Source organism: Daktulosphaira vitifoliae, unplaced genomic scaffold (genome assembly GCF_025091365.1).
Source record: "Daktulosphaira vitifoliae isolate Bord-2020 unplaced genomic scaffold, ASM2509136v1 Scaffold_4, whole genome shotgun sequence".
In the NCBI taxonomy this organism is placed as follows: Eukaryota; Metazoa; Arthropoda; class Insecta; order Hemiptera; family Phylloxeridae; genus Daktulosphaira; species Daktulosphaira vitifoliae.
The window spans coordinates 12428222-12446477 of record NW_026099575.1 but is presented as its reverse complement, the minus strand read 5'-3'; the positions used below and the strand labels follow the sequence as shown (position 1 = coordinate 12446477).

General features: G+C 24.7%; 1 protein-coding gene and 1 long non-coding RNA gene across 3 annotated transcripts; both read left to right on the top strand.

Annotated features, from left to right (window-relative positions):
• Positions 1-36: 36 nt before the first annotated feature.
• Positions 37-4731, top strand: LOC126906028 (uncharacterized). The gene is made up of 3 exons (XR_007704166.1): positions 37-141; positions 4316-4563; positions 4627-4731. It is a non-coding gene; the product is annotated as an uncharacterized LOC126906028 (long non-coding RNA).
• Positions 4732-6424: 1693 nt separating this feature from the next.
• LOC126906025 (uncharacterized) lies at positions 6425-10368 on the top strand. 2 transcript variants are annotated; one of them, XM_050686247.1, is made up of 4 exons: positions 6425-6511; positions 8300-8455; positions 9767-9928; positions 10126-10368. In XM_050686247.1, exons 1-4 carry the CDS (start codon positions 6446-6448, stop codon positions 10306-10308), a joined length of 567 nt encoding a protein of 188 aa, XP_050542204.1. In that variant the 5' UTR covers positions 6425-6445; the 3' UTR covers positions 10309-10368. The 2 variants fall into 2 exon arrangements, 1 of the variants encoding a protein (XP_050542204.1); XR_007704164.1 differs by lacking the exons at positions 6425-6511; positions 8300-8455 and adding an exon at positions 9519-9617.
• Positions 10369-18256: the final 7888 nt, after the last annotated feature.

The following is an 18256-nucleotide window of genomic DNA, read 5'->3' as shown; positions in this document are numbered from 1 at the left end:
ATTAAACAATGCATTTTTCAATATTTAGTTATGGTTTCTGCTTAGCATTGAAAAATTTAAATCTTTCGTATATAATGTTTTTACGAGAATTACAATAGTTCTAAAATTTTTCCAAATCATTGTCTGCTTTGGAGGTTACCGGTAAATTGAATGTGTTATACAATTAAATTCTTTGGTCGCCATTAAATTTAATAGTATAGGTACTTGTTGCTTATTAGATAAATAATTGATAAATGTAGCCAGAACATGTGTCATACCTTTGCTTCCACTTTTTCCACACCTTGGAAAGGTTGCTAGTGAATTTGATTTCTGTCGCTGGTTTGCAGGCTGATACCCCCATAACATCAATTAATGATGATTTTGTTGACATTAATGACATGTCACGTTACCATTATTGTAGAAAATTAATAAAACATAGACAGCGCATCCGCTTCTAGAGACTGATGAATTGACGATTAATATTTATCGCAAAATTGGCAATCGTACGAATTACTATTTAAAACCAAAAGACCATCGTGGTCAATCGATTCCCAGTGCTTTGTGTTATTCATCAGTCTCAGTACTCGGTTGTCGGTGTCCCGCTTAATGCATAAAGTCAAGTCTTTGTTTTTCCTTTTTTAACCTACTTTAGTCCTCTCCGTTTCAGAGTTCTTGTGTCTTGCACTTCGTCTGCATTTTATACCTAGGTGTTATTCCCTTATTCCCTTCCTATAACAATATTCGACACCCACAGCTAATTTGGAGTGTCAGCCGAGCACTGTAACTGCTCTATGATCACACGCTCGTGAATACCCAGGCATCAGACTCAACATCATCTTCGTACACACTACTCTACCACCTTTCCCTTAGTGTTTTGTTTTGTGTTACGATAAAAATAAGTACAAATTTTTATTATTTTTTGACCTGAAACCATGTGTTGAATGTTCAAATCAGAAACATTTCTGATTTAAACATTTATATCACTTAAAAATAAATTATAAAATAAAGACAAAGTAATTATAAATAATTGTAAAGAAAATTTATATTATAAAGTAAAGACTACATGATAATTTAAGATACTTAAGATTTGACATATTCAAGATATTTAAAGATTACATCATAATTAGCATAACCATACATTATATCTATATTTAAAATTTTTTATTAAAAAAAAAATATGTTGATATCATCTTATGTCTTTTACTTTAGAGATAATAGAGGCAACTTTAATTAAAATTTCAAATTGGATGTAATAATTCAATTAACTTTTATACCTATCATTGTACATTATTTTTATTACAGTACACCTAAATTTATTAATTCTAAAACTAATAGAAAATTAACAATCCATCTAATTAAATTTTATCTCATAGCTGAATTTGTTTGACATTTATTAGTTTTTAAAATAATATTATATATTAAACTTATGTATTTTTCATTATGATAACTATTTTTAGAATTTCATCACAAACAAATCATATTAAAGTTTTTCAATGAATCCCTATTACAGTTATTTCTCTTAGAATGATAGTTTTTAAAACTGTACCAGATACAAGAAGTAATAATAAAAATAATAATAAACTTAATACTAAGTCAATCAATAAGATAAAATTTTGTTCACGCAGAAGATATTATAGTAAAATTAATTATACGCTAAAGCAAAAAAAAAAGCATTCAAAAGCAGCATCCTGAATTTTCATTTTGATAGATAAATGTGTTGATAAACATTTTTTTTTATATTAGAAATAATAAAAATGAACGGTTAAAAAAAAATTATTATGAAATTATGACCTTACTACGGTAAAAAATGTACAAATAAAATACTACTCAAATATTTTATTTTATTATAATCCAACAAAAAAATAAACATTTTATATTAACTCTTATAAATTTTATCAATTAGTAAAATTCCTTTTTCAGTTTTATCACAAATATCGTCACTTATTTATAAAANATTCCTTTTTCAGTTTTATCACAAATATCGTCACTTATTTATAAAAGTTGTATTTATCAAGAAATTATAAATGAGATGAAAAGAACATTAAAACTTGGTATTAATTCTAGTAAAATCTGAATATTTCAGCATTACACTGAAGTATGTTAAAATAGGTTATTTAGTTCAAACTCAATAGATTAAATGTTTCATTCATCAATAAATAAAAATATTTATGTATGAAAATACTGTGATCTTTCACAAAATAAGAGTGTATAAATATTTAGACAAGTTTTAAAGTATACCTTTGAAATTAAATGGTTACTTTCAATGACGTATATATATTTACAAATAGAAAATATTAAATATATTTGTAAAAAGTATTTTGGTTTTTAATGTTCTAGCAATTAAAGAATTATATGTATCATTAATACCAATATTAAGAGTATTGTTCTTTATAAATTAATGACATGTAAGTTTGGTTTTTATTTATTCAATTTATACACTTTATTTTATAAATAATTCATAAAACTACCAAAAAATTAATATTACTTTGTGGTGCCTATTTAAATAACAATTTTAATTGTATTTCTCTCTATCTTCTATATTTTATATGTATAATTTATTTATATTTTTGGGAAGTAAATTTGTTAACTTAGGGGGCAAGTTTCATCTTGTTTGCACCTATGATAGGTTTTCAAAAAAAGCTCGGTTCACTGACCGAGGACCAGGTCATCACCCTTTAACACTGGGTCTTATCTGAGGATAGTGAAACTAAATATTTAAAAAATAGATATACTTAACAAATTCTTGTTCAACTTTTTCAAATCATATAATTTTTCAACTTAATTATTTCAATAACATTTAATTTACATTTAAATGTCAGTTAAAAGAAAATATATTGTCTTTCTCCAAGTAAAATAATGTTACTTTCCCCCCTTCATTTTAGTATCTTTATGATAAAGTCTTAAGTATTCTGTAATTATCGGCAATTCTACAGCAGAACTACACATTTTTATTGAATATTTTTTAGGTTAAGAAAAAAAAACAACCCCCTTCAATGAAACTTTCTTAGAAATCATTTTTATGTAAAAATCAATGCACTTTTTNTAGATTAAATGTTTCATTCATCAATAAATAAAAATATTTATGTATGAAAATACTGTGATCTTTCACAAAATAAGAGTGTATAAATATTTAGACAAGTTTTAAAGTATACCTTTGAAATTAAATGGTTACTTTCAATGACGTATATATATTTACAAATAGAAAATATTAAATATATTTGTAAAAAGTATTTTGGTTTTTAATGTTCTAGCAATTAAAGAATTATATGTATCATTAATACCAATATTAAGAGTATTGTTCTTTATAAATTAATGACATGTAAGTTTGGTTTTTATTTATTCAATTTATACACTTTATTTTATAAATAATTCATAAAACTACCAAAAAATTAATATTACTTTGTGGTGCCTATTTAAATAACAATTTTAATTGTATTTCTCTCTATCTTCTATATTTTATATGTATAATTTATTTATATTTTTGGGAAGTAAATTTGTTAACTTAGGGGGCAAGTTTCATCTTGTTTGCACCTATGATAGGTTTTCAAAAAAAGCTCGGTTCACTGACCGAGGACCAGGTCATCACCCTTTAACACTGGGTCTTATCTGAGGATAGTGAAACTAAATATTTAAAAAATAGATATACTTAACAAATTCTTGTTCAACTTTTTCAAATCATATAATTTTTCAACTTAATTATTTCAATAACATTTAATTTACATTTAAATGTCAGTTAAAAGTAAATATATTGTCTTTCTCCAAGTAAAATAATGTTACTTTCCCCCTTCATTTTAGTATCTTTATGATAAAGTCTTAAGTATTCTGTAATTATCGGCAATTCTACAGCAGAACTACACATTTTTATTGGATATTTTTTAGGTTAAGAAAAAAAAAACAACCCCCTTCAATGAAACTTTCTTAGAGATCATTTTTATGTAAAAATCAATGCACTTTTTGCTAATAATGTAACATTTAAAACATAAATTACTCATAGAAAACATTTATTTATAGAAAATAGAGCAAATTTTTTTTTTTATATAAATATAAATTAATACGTTCAAAATATTAGTATTATTAATAATAACAATTTTTTTAGTTTTGTGTGTGAAACGGCTACAAAAGTTTCAACACTTAAGATAATTTTAATTTTAAACACTAGACATTTGAATACATTTCTAAATACGTTTTAATAAAAAAAAATTTCCATTCATTCAGTTTATAAATAATTGAGGGTATAATTTCACTTAGATAATCGTTTTACTTCTAATATATCTGAGTATTATTGTAATTTGGTGTGCACTACAAAATTAACTTGAATGTTTAATTTTAATTTCAGTTATAGCGACCGATAAACTTCCGGAAAAATTTAGACTGATAATGCACAATGCAAACATATATGGAGTTGAGAAACATATTGAGTTTATAGTAGGCGATTTCTTTTAAATAGCAGATCAACATAAACAGACGTTGTCGTTATGTCACCTCCTTATAGTTCCCGCAGTTGTCCAAAAAAGAAAAAATAAACAATAGAAGACATGCGAGCAAGAAAAAAACGGCTTCAAAATTTATGAATAGGCACGAAAAGTATTTGCCTTTCAAAAGTACACATACCATATTTATTTTCAACTAATAGTATTTCATTTTTAGTGTCAGTCTTTATCAACAAAAATTCACTAATTGAAAAATTGTTTATTATTAATAAATTGGATTAGATCTGGAAGTTTTTAGAGATAATTATTGATATTTGATACGAAGCACTTATATTTTATTAAGTTTTTTTGTTTGCTTGTTTCATTTTTTTTTTATCTTTTATTTTTTATTTTTTGAACTTGTAGATATTATTTTTTAATAGCATTAAGTTTTTTAAATATCATCTTATTTTTGACTGAAAAAAAAAATATTATGAATTATAAAATGTGTGATATTAAATTTCTTTTAGACTTAATGATAAGAATAATAATCATAATGTGCGTAGTACTTAAATGAAAAATGTTTCAAATTAAATTTACTTTACAAATTCATAGAAACTGTTAATGCGCTTTTTGTTGCCTAAAAATATCTAAACCTATAATCTTTATTGTCTGTAACAATTTAAAATAGTCGTTTATTTGAGTATCATTTCTCATACTGCTATCATTAAAATTTTCTAATAATTTTATGCGTTTTTGGTAGAATTATTAGTAACTTTTAAATGTTCAATAATCAATTTCCCTTCTTAGTAATCACTATAGTTAATCCACTGATAAAAAATGTTGAATTGTGTTGCCATTAAATGGTCATAAAAAGTATTTTACTCAGTTGGGAATTAATTTTCTTATATCTCTTTTACCTTTACCTGTAATAAAGATAAAAGTCCCAAAAAATAAATATTTTTAAACAGACGGGAGATCATCGTTTCTGCCAAATCTGAATAAGGTCGGTTTTTCGGTTTAGCAAACCGATCGTCTATCTATCTACTAAAAAATTTGAGAGCCATTTAGTTTTATGCATGGGTAACCACGAACCAGTAGCGGTTATAGCGTATGGGAAGGTTAGGTACCCGTACCTAAATTTTCGGCATTTATTTGTTAAAAAATTGAATGTTACATTCAGGTTTGTATATAAGATTTTTGCTTGGGGCATTAATATTAATGAGCAGAACAAAGAAATTTTTTGTCCCATCACTATCAAAAGACATTCACCTCCAAGAATTTTTGCTCCCCTTAACCACCCCTAAATATGGTCACATCGTTTTGAATAATTACTTATTTTATCACATAGGTATAACTCTATAAAAAAAATATTACGCTTTACCAAAGGTAAATAAATTATAATAGATAATTGTCTTAAGTATGTATATATATTTGTAATAAATAATAAAAATATAGTTTATAAGAAAATAAAAAGTCATCAAAACATTGAAACAAAATTCAAATATTAATAATAAGCTTGAAAAATATCTATTAAAATAGGCGATTAGAGCCGTTTATTCTAGCGGTCGTACAATATAACATAGGCCACAACAGATTATTTTTCATAAGTAGTATATTGAAATATTTTTAAAACTTTTTTTATTATTCAAAATATATTATATAAATGTAATAATAAAAAGTGAGAATTTACTAATTTTTTATTTTAGAAACCTTTTTTAAACGGGTTCCTGAAAATTTCATAGCTTCCAACTCCTGCTTTCTAATAACCCCCCTTTAAACCTTTTTAAATTTTAACCGACTTGTACTGTAAATATCATATTTGGTACATGTTAACATAATGCAGCAAAATATGCCCCATTTTTCCTATTGACAGATTTGGCAGCACTGATGGAAACAGATTTCGACTTCAGTAGGTAATAGATGGGAATTTATTAACGCAATCAATTTAATTTACTGAAGTAATTAGTTGTGATTTTTTTAGTTGTGTGTACGAAATTGTCTATATATTTCAATAACCAGATAGATTATTTTGAATTCAGTTTCATAATATAAATATGTTTATTAATAAAATTTGCACCGAAATATTGTTTTGTTTTTTAATATTTGTCAGTATATCTCAAGTAAGATAAAAAAATTGCATTACATTCATTACATTAAATATAGAGTAACTTGGGATAAAAGTTCGCACTTTTTTTTTTTATAGCACATAGCTTGTAGTATATGGTAGTCATAGACAATTTTTCTTTTTTTGAAGCTTGACAAACTATCAACATATACAAATTACAAATTAATAATGAGATTAAAACTCTATCTAACAAATAATGAACTGAAAAAAAAAATAATAATAAAAGCATATTTTTATTCCATTTATGGGATAATAATTAATATTGAGTAAGTTTCAATGAACAAATTAATGAATAAATGATCGTTTAACAGGTATTTTTTACTCGAAATAAAAAAATAATGATTAGTTCAATAAATTTAGCAGTTTTATAATTTAAATATGAGTGAAAAGAAGAATAAGCCACTTAGAATTTTTTTTTCTCAAAAAATAGTTATTTTCAATAAATAAAAAAAAAACCCCAGCACAGTGGGGTCGCAGCACAGTGGTGACGTGACATAGTTGGATCAAGTATAATGATATCTGACAGTGATTTAAATCACTATCAAAAAAAAAAAAATGCTACGATGCAAATCTTTAGATAGTGTTTAATTTTAAAAAATTGGTGGATTAGTCCAAAAGCTACATGATCTGCTAGTTCCTTATTAATATCCTGATTAAGATAAAGTATGTCGAATGAAAAAGGGATATTAAAAAATATTATTTCTCATAAAAAAATTGTGTTGATCCATACAGTTTTCAATAAGTTATAGCATTATAAAGTAAAAAATGTAAATTATAAAATCGAGAATTTTCACACAAAAATAGCATTTGGTAGCCATTTTCACCGTGAAGAAAAAATAAAGTCCGAAATTTTTTTTTTCCATAATAAAGTATATTATATTAGCTTTAATTCAAGATATATATAAAAGTGTCAGACTTCCCGGAACACTTTCAAAAGTTAAGTTGAAAAAATTAATTTTTTGTGAAAAAGTTGTCATTTTGAATCCCCCCCTGTGGGCAAGTAAAGTGTCAGATTTATAAAAAAAGTATACCAAATAAAAGGTAGTAAAAAAAAATTTAAAGAATTTCGAAAATTTGCGATTTTTAAACTTGTAATTTTTTTTGAGGTTTCCCCCATTTACGGGGAACGAGGGAATTTTTTCAATATTTAAGGGTAATGTCTTCGACTAAATATGATTTGTGATCTTTTGACGTATCATTGAAAGAAAACGGGCCGGTGAGAGCTAAAAAAAAGTGGTAACAGACCCCCAAAAAAAACATATCATAGTAAAACTAATACCTTCTCAGCTTCGCATCGAATCTAAAATTGGAGTGGAAATTATTAAATTAATCATTCAAATTTAATAGAATAATGTATCAACTTCATTTATATTAAATAACTATGCACTGTACTTATTATATGTTATGTTGGACTTATACACCAAATTATTAGACATTTTCTTTCTAACTCCATGCTGAAAGTTGTGTGCAAAAATAAAATTATGTCATTACTTATTCTTCTTCTTTTTTTAATTATATTCAACCTAGGGTTCAAAGTTCATTAACAATACTCATTTTTAGTATTAATAATAAAAATTATTTTGACTATAGATATTGTGTATTCACATAATTGTACTTAAAAAAATAAGTATTGAAGCTTTGCAATATTTTTATTATAAAAATGACAAATCTATTGCGTTTGATAATATTTTGCCTTATTTTTTTAATGAATTCAGTTAGATAATCTGTATAAAGAGATAGTTTCTTTTCATCACATCGTCTGAATTAATTCATTTATTTTTAGGCCCTTTTTATCTTTAAAGTTTTAAAAACAATAAGGTGTATGAAAAATAGAGAACTTGAACTCATTAATACGTACATAAATGAACCACCACCTGATACAGTACCACCAAATAGTCTTACAATATACCAAGATGTAACACACCATATGAATTTAACGGTAAATATGTTTGCTATTTTTTTTAAGTAAGCACAAAAATTAAATACTGTGAAACCAATGTTATCACTGTTGTATTTAAATTCGTAACAACCATTTTGTTATAACTTATATTTATTACTATAAGTTCAATAATAACGCAAATGTCATTATTAAAAATATAATCAGACAATGTAAAACATACAAAATAAAGATACACTTAAAACACAATAAAACAATACACAAAATGAAAACTTAATGTCTTAAACATACCACGCGACAAGAGATAATCTTTGGTACTCCCGAATGGTTTTTTCCCTTCAATTCATTCCATTTCGTCTTATATACTAAAATATTTTGTTTTTTTTTTTTTTACAAAATTCATAATACAATCATTTTTAAAAATGTTTATAAATGTTTACTTCCTGGTCTAGTAACAATAATTCAGGGAATTACAATTATCCAAATATTACAAAAATATTTTACTTCTAGCTTTACAAATAAAAGACTATATTATATTTAGTAACAATAGATCAAGAAATTACAATTAAACCAAACATTACAAAAATAGTTTACTTTCAGTTTTACAAAATAATGACCTATATTACATCACTGATACATTAAATGATAATAAATTAAAACTAAGTTTAAAACTAATATCGCTAAAAATTTCCCAAACTTAACCGATATACATAAAATAAGTATATTTTCACGTTAAAATAATTGTTTCAAAAGTACAAAACTTGCAAATAACAATTCTTACATGGCACTCCGCGCTTTAGATGCTACTTGCAAACTGTCTTGATGCAGAAAAAAAGAGGGTTTTCCTACAAAAAAATAATAACAAATTCAATAAAAAAAAAACTANGCAGAAAAAAAGAGGGTTTTCCTACAAAAAAATAATAACAAGTTCAATAAAAAAAAAACTATAATTTATTTTGGGGTGCTTATATTATACTCATCAGTAACCACAGATGTACATATTACACAGATAATAAATGAAAAATAATAACATCTTGGTCTGAAATTATTATTACAATATTTGTGTTTGTTTACTTATTTGTGTTTAATATAATCTGTAAAAGCTATTTCTTGTGCCAGAGAGAACGAAAAAACCAACATAGTTTAGTGCATCGGAATTGGACTCCGGTACCTAATAGGCACGACTATTTAAAGGTCAAATTAGGTAGGCCGCATGTTACATTTAATAAATATTCTAAAATATATTCACCAAGTAAATAGTAATAAAATATAAATATTCTGTTTCGCATACCAACTATTTCATGTACTTTTTTCGCACCAAAGTTATTTTATTTCATCTGATTTTTTTTTTAGCTTACGTTAACGACTTTTACGAAAAAGAATAAAACGTGGGAATATGTACGATCATTATCAGGAAAAACTATAAATTTTTGTACATTTGTAAAGCATGATTTTATAATGATGCCTATCGTAAGGAAATTTATATCATTTCCTCACGATTGTCCATTGAAAAAAGTAAGTTTTCATCAATTAATAATATTTTTAGCAATTTATATTGGACAAAAATACCCGAGTTGGAATAACATATAAAGAACCTGCTATTATACATTTATTGTTATTTAGATATAAATAGTTATAAAACAATAGTTTAATAGTTATTGAAACTACTTCTAATACATTTACTAACAAAAGATAATTTCATAAAAATACAGACTTCTCAAATAATAAGTAGAAATCAACTAGAACCAATGATAAGACCAGTGATGTATATTGGGTGTTGGAAATTAAAAATTGAGTACACAGATTCAAGAAAAAATATTAGGGGATGTTACAATATCATATGTTTACAATCAACGGAAGCTCAACTTGAAACTGATTTAAAATTATGTTATTAATCAATACATACAAAATTGAAATTAGTAGAAGTGTTTAACACGTTCATGAACAAATTCATTGTAGCTTTGAAACCTAAAAATTACTCAACAATATTAATAAATTGAGGAATACGTAAAAAAGTCTCGTTTTACTTCAGCAGTGATTTTATTATAAAAATATTTATGATATGCCCTCGAATATTATGCGTCAGTAACTACATTAATAAAAAAATTGTTTTCATTAATTTTAAAATATTACTGTAGATTAATTTTTATAAATTATAATTTTGTAATTTCCCGTATATCAGCACTTTTTATGTATTCAAATGTTATAATACTGCTTTGGTATAAAATTGTATATTTTTTATTTACCATGAGTTGGTAAAAATTTGATATTTATTCATTTTAAATAACACACAAATGTACACAATATTTTCAACATTTTTTTATAAAACAGAAGACTGTTTTGTTTGTCAAAACTGCAATACTTCATAATGATAAATATCGTTTATAATATAATGGTGCTGAAATTCTGCAAGTGTGATTGAGGTCAGAGGAATTTGTTCAAATTTAATCTGGGTAGGATAAAAAATTATTCACACAAAATACTTCTTCAACTTTAATATAAAAGATAAAAAATATAAACTTTACAATCTTTTTTAATTTAAAATTTATATATATATATACAGAGTGTTCAATAAGTTTGAAAACACCGATTTTTTAGAGCCACTATTGATTTTTTTATTAATTTTTGTTTTTTAGATGTTAATTGATTAATTAAATTAATCTATTATGATTAAATACAAAGTCATTGTATAAGGGTGTATGCTACCCTAATTTAAGAAATTAAAATGACAACCCCTAATTTTTTTTCTTATTTCAATAGAGAATTTAATTTTAAAAAGAATTAACATGAAAAAAACTTTTTATGTTAAACCATTTTTTAATAATTCTTGTTTTAATGGTAGAAAAGTGTCTTGTATAAAGATGGGATTCAATACGATTATATTTATGAAATTCATTTTATAAAGGTCATATCAATTACAAATAATCTGTAAATTTATTAAGGAAAATAAATTAAATTGAATTGCACAAAAAAAACTTAAATGGACATTTTAATAATCTTTGTTTTATAAGCAATCTTTCGTTGAGGTATTTATAGAATATAACATTATCGGTCAATGCATATCATAATATCTGGTATTATACCATTAGACGTTTTAGCATTCTTATCAACATAGTTATCACCTTCATCTGTGAAATTAGAACCTGTTCAATTGTTATAGTGTTTCTAATCAACAATTAGTGTCATTTAAAGTACTACATGTTGTCAAACATATTTCTGGTAGTATTAGATAGGTTTAAATAAAAATTATCAGTGGTCATTATAACTTAATTATTCTATATGTAAACAACGTTTCTGAACTTATCTGTATAGAAGTTGTATAATACTTATCTAAAATTACAGTTAATCTATCGACAGGTAAGTACAGTTAGAGATGAATTAAAAAAAAACCCAGCACAGGGGGGTCGCGGCACAGTTGTGACGTGGCATAGTTGATTCAAGTATAATGATATCTGACAGTGATTAAAATCACTATCAAAAATAAACGCTTCGATGCAAATCTTTAGATAGTGATTAATTTAAAAAAAATTGGTGTTTTATTCCAAAAACTACTTGATCTGCTGGTTTCTTATTAATATCCTGATTAAGATAAAGTATGTCGAATGAATAAGGGATATTAAAAAATATTATTTCTCATAAAAAAATTGTGTTGATCCATACACATTTATAATAAGTTATAGCATTATAAAGTTAAAAATGTAAAAAATAAAATTGAGAATTTTCACACAATAATAGCATTTGGCAGCCATTTTCACCGTGAAGATAAAATAAAGTCCGAAATTTTTTTTTTACATAATAAAGTAGATTACATTAGCTTTAATTTAAGATATATATAAAAGTGTCAGACTTTCCGGAACACTTTCAAAATTTAAGTTGAAAAAGTCAATTTCTTGTGAAAAAGTTGTCATTTTGAATCCCCCCCTGTAGGCAGGTAAAAAGTCAGATTTATAAAAAAAATATACCAAATGATAGGTAAAGACATCATGCATCTACAAAAAAAAAAATTATATTGATCCATACATCTTTCGAGAAGTTATAGCATTATAAAGTTAAAAATATAAAAAAGAATTTTTTTACAAAAATCGTATTTTTTTTATTAAGTTTAATGTCTGTTTTCACCATGAAGATAAAATAAAGTCCGAAATTTTTTTTTACCATTATAAAGTATATTACATTAGCTTTAATTTAAGATATATATAAAAGTGTCAGACCTTCCGGAACACTTTCAAAATTTAAGTTGAAAAAGTTAATTTTTTGTGAAAAAGTTGTCATTTTGAATCCCCCACTGTAGGCAGGTAAAAAGTCAGATTTACAAAAAAAATATACCAAATGATAGGTAGAGACATCAAGCATCTATAAAAAAAAGAATTATTTTGATATGTTTATTTTTGAAAAAGTTACGGCAGCTTTTAGTAAAAAAAATTGAAAACATTTTGAAAATGTTAAATAAATAAATAAATTTTTCACTGTAATATAGTATTCAAGATCATAAATTTGAAATAATGCCATCACTCATTAAAAATTCCCCAGTTTAACCACTTTTTATATTAGATATATCTTAGTCTATTTTAAGGTTAAAAAATATGTGCATTTCCCACTTTTGATTCGTGTTTACATGAACAAAAAACTGGTACTTAAGTTAATAATTGATGCCGTTATCATATACTTTTTCTAGTGAACATAAATGAAAGGTAACACTTGAATATTCAAAATTTTATTTTTATTTTTAAAATGTGGATTATCCTAACATTTTGTAGTTACATATATACAGGGTGATTTTTTTAACATAACCCACTCAATTACTTACAGAATAATAATTTAAACATTTTTTTTTATTACTATCTTTAGTCACACATTATTCTTGAATTTTTAACTATGTAATACTTTTTAAGTTCATCCCTTATGCCTGGTAAGGGTGTCAACTTTGTTTTTTTAAATGGTAACACGTATTTTTAATTTAATAAAATGTTTGAGTTTTTAATTCAATAGTAAATGGCATTTGAATTTTTAATGAAACTTAATTTGTTTATTAGATATAAACATTTAAAGTTTCAAATTTTTGAGTTAATATATAGGTATAATACACAAGAGATTACAAATACAGGTAGCTAATTTGATGTATTCATTTTAACCTAGATTTTTTTGGTTACTTTTTTATTTATCAATACTCGTTATTTACTAATTAGTAATAATATCAAAAATTAGAGGTGATATTAAGAAAATCTAATTGTAGATGTGAAATCAGCACATAACAATGATCTAGAAATGTATATATTTTTATAATAATTCCTTGTAGACCACCAGTATATTTATTCATGATTAACATAATTTTTTTTCATTAAGCCCTTCAAAATATATATAAATATAATTTAAAATATAAATTAATATCAGGACAATATATTTTTTGGAAAACTCGTTCCATTTAACAAACAAAAAAAACATCATAGTAAAATTAATACATTCTCAGCTTTGCATCGAAGCTAAAATAATAGGATAGCAATGATATATCTAGAATAGTTAGTAACAGCTAGTTATTAACTTTACAGATGTGCCATCTACCGTACAAAAAACATATTACAATTGCAATCACTTAAACAGAAACGCATTTTATTTATTTATTATATAAAAATTGTNCGCATTTTATTTATTTATTATATAAAAATTGTTTACTATTAAAAGTTGAAGAAAACAATAAATTATAACCATAACAGATGACTAAAAATTAATTTAATACCTTGGATTACATATAATTATTGTATCATATTAATTACAGCAGAACATTAGTTATTGGATTACCAACTGAAATTAATGAATTAGGTGTGCAAACCAATAATATTTGTTTGCAAAATGCACATTATTTTGAAAAATACCTAAAAATTAAACTTAAAGGCAAAAACAAATGGGTATTGAATTCTAAATTTTCATAATTTTAATTTACAAAAAATTTTTTGGAATATTTTGAGTTTTGGAAATACGATCCTTAACAAAAACCCAATACAGTGGGGATGTGTCATAATTGGGTCGAGTATAATGATATCTGACAGTGATTAAAATCTTTATTATAAAAAACGCTTCAATATAAATCTATAGATAGTGTTTAATTTTAAAATATTGATGGATTATTCCAAAAGCTACATTTTTATAATTTTGTGATGATGTGCATTTTTTCTATGTTTGTACATAAAAATTTTCTTCTCTCAATAATCGACTTTAATGATCAATATGTAATAAGAACCCAATTTTAATTTATTTAAACTTTTATAATTACTATTAACAGTAAATTTATGAGAGAAACTCAAAATTTTGTTAAAATAATTTCCTTATTATTATATAAATTGGCTGAAATAATGGTAACTAAGGATAATTTTCTGTATAAAAAGTAAAAAACAATATAGCTTGAATTCAGTTCGTTTTGAATTACCGCCCGTGTTTTTCCATAGTGATAATTACGTACCGATTTTTATACGCTTTTTAACAGTATTAATTTCGTTTAAACATAAATTTTTCGGAAACTAAATTTATCGAAACAATGGATTCATTTCTTATTTATTCGGCTATGGCGATTGCTTATTTCTTTATTCCTGTTCCATTTATACAGGATCTCACTTTAGGTGGAATTTTAGTATTCTCGTTTCTCATATACTTGAACAATGAACTTTTCAAGGAGAAAAAAACTGCATCTCTTATTGGAAATTCAATTATGGATAGTAAATCTACTTTGATTGCAAGTCCAAATACTATGCCTATTTTGGCNTTGATTGCAAGTCCAAATGCTATGCCTATTTTGGCAGATATTTCAACAACAGGCCGAAAATTTACAGATGCATCAGCACAAACTGTTGCCGTTGAAACCGAAAAAAACATTTTTTCAAACAATAATACAACTGACAATTCATTTGAAACCGACCTACCAAATAACGATTATGCCGACACTGACTCGCTCTGTCAGCTTCAAAACGCTACAGAGGAGAAGAATATTTCAACCCAAATATGTAACTCGGCTGAATCAACTCAATTCCATACACCGGAGTCCGCTTTAAATGATAGCACAACATCAATTAAACTTAATTACAACATTAATAGCTCCAATAATACTCGCCCTCGTTATGTCCCAAATTACTTGTGGGACAAGAGACACTTTCTGTTTACAAAATTTGATGACGGAATTCTCTTGGATTGTGGTAATAAAAGTTATACTTAGGTAATCTCTAATTGTTTAATGTTAACTATAAAAATTGTTTTAGAATCATTTTATTCTATGTGCCCTGAAATGTTGAGCAAACATATTGCAAAAAGGTGTAAGGGTCACAATGTAGCAATGAACCCATTTTGTGGCGCCGGAGGAAACGCAATACAATTAGCAATGAAATATGAAAAAGTCATAGCAATAGACATTGATCCGAAAAAATTGGAATTTGCTAAAAAAAATGCAGAAATTTACGGTGTGAGAGATAAAATTAAGTTCATTATGGGCGACTTTTTTGCTATAGCTAATGATTTAAAAAAATACAAGCCCGAAGTAATTGTAACTTCAACTCCATGGTACATAAACCACCGAATATACAATTCGAAGAAAAGCGTGTNAATATACAATTCGAAGAAAAACATTTGCACTGACTACGAAAAAGGAGGACGAGCAATCCTCAAATTGGCCAGAAGAATTGCTCCTAACGTTGCAATGCACTTACCAAAAAGTACCAGACGAAATGAAGTAAGTTTCTCTATTTCTACACGGTGCATATTACATTAGTTAATATTTTCATTTCTTTATAGTTGTACAAATTAGGAAAGTACTTTAATAACAATATAGAAATCCAAAAAAATTTTATCAACGGAAAGCTGGATTCTATCACAGCATATTTTGGAAAATTTTACAATATGAACGCATATTATACACAAACTGTTATAAAATTATTCAATCGAAATAAAAAACATAATTAATTTCAAAATAATATTCAAATAAATAATAAAAATAATATGACATTATTAATATGAAAATTAAAATATATTCTTAAATAATTGTATCATATTAAATATTATATTTTATATATTATATTGTATAAACCTAATAAATATTAAATTTTCTTTATAACACTATTAATGTTTTATTACTTTAGTTTAATTTATAAAATTGTCACATATTAAAAACTGCTTTTAATACTATTGCAAGGGACATAAAGCATATAAGCTTCTCTTTATAAATTATCACCATTAGTCTAAAAAAAGACTTTAATTAGTAAAAAATACATTTGTTAGATTTTCAATTTTTCCGATGAAATACAATTTTACTATTGATAAAAATAATATACTTATCAAATTGTAAATCACAACTAAAATATATTAAATCTCGTTTCAGTTTATTGTCATAAAAGTTAAGAATTTTTTTTTAATAGAATTAATAAAAATATTACAACCACTTATCATAATGCCACTACTAGTATTATTAATACATTTTTTTGGATGAATAAATATTTTAAAATCTTGAACTCTTTTTTAATTTTTAAATTGATTAACTAAATTATACTAATGTGTTGAAATATTAGTAAGTAGTTTTCAAATCGAAATTTTAGTTCATTCTAACAGCTGCACATTTATTTACTGGATATTGTATTTAAAAACTTCATTCGTTTGATATAAAAATATTAATCATAATTGAATAATTTTGAAATTGGTTCCATTTGTTTTGAGTCAAAAAATAATTAGATTAAAACTTATAAATACTTAACAACACGTTTTATAATTGCGCATTACTATCTCCTCAATTAGTCATAAAGGATTTTCCAAATTAATAATATAAAGTATACATATCTCCAATTTCAATTTCTGGTTTTAATTTGTTGTTTACATCAATTTTTAACAAGTAAATAATATTTATTAATTCATAAATTTTCTTAGATAAATTCTAAACTAAATTCTTAAAAACTATTATTATAATATAATGTTAGTTTTAAATTCTATTAATTTTTCAATAATATTTGTGGTTTATAAAAATAGAGTAATGATTTACTCAAGTTATGATATTGAAAATTTGTTTTTGTATTAATATGATTAATTATATTCCGTATATTTTAGTATATAATTCTATGACTACATATCGTTGAACATTCATAAGTGCTGTATTTAAAATAATAAGATTGAATTTAAATTCAACATATCCATACATTTTTATATAAATATCATTGAAAAAATTGCAGTCATTTTTCTATAATTGAAATCGTTCATTTTCATATTTTATTGGTGACACCTTGAAAAAAATATTTTAATACCATTTCTCAAATAAACTCAAACAAATTTTTGTTACGCCGTTATGCTTTTTTTTTTAGAACAACAGTACAGTGTAATTAATTCAAATCGTGTAAAATTATATTTTATAAGTTTATAAATAACAAAATAGGCTACGTGTTATCTATCACTGTCGTAGTATAAAATTTATTAACAAAATACTGAAAAGATAATTAACTCTCGCAATTAATAAAAATACAATTATTTCTTAATTAAGCCAACGCGTCTTTGAGCGTATATACTGTCGTAATATGCTCAATGCTTTGCATTAAGCATCTTACGATTATCAATGAAAAATGTATAATCTGTATTTTAAATAACTTGTAAACAAACAAATAATTTATCTGTCATAACAAATACAATGTTCAACACAATTTCTTATTATATACATATATGTCAACTCATCTATTGTTAACTATGCTATCAATATAATTATCATGTAATGTATACTTTAAAACAATAAAATATAATCATGAATAACACAAACGGCAATATCCCTGGATATGGGGGTACCTCTTCAGTACTATAAAAAGCACTGATATCCATTGAAAAGAGAGAGAG

Bases quoted from the DNA above. Each gene is read 5' to 3' on its own strand.
- LOC126906025 (XM_050686247.1), top strand. From the start codon at position 6,446: ATGTTTATTAATAAAATTTGCACCGAAATATTGTTTTGTTTTTTAATA. The intron at 6,512-8,299 runs GTAAGATAAAAA...ATTTATTTTTAG, and splicing joins TATTTGTCAGTATATCTCAA to GCCCTTTTTATCTTTAAAGT. The intron at 9,929-10,125 runs GTAAGTTTTCAT...ATAAAAATACAG, and splicing joins ACGATTGTCCATTGAAAAAA to ACTTCTCAAATAATAAGTAG.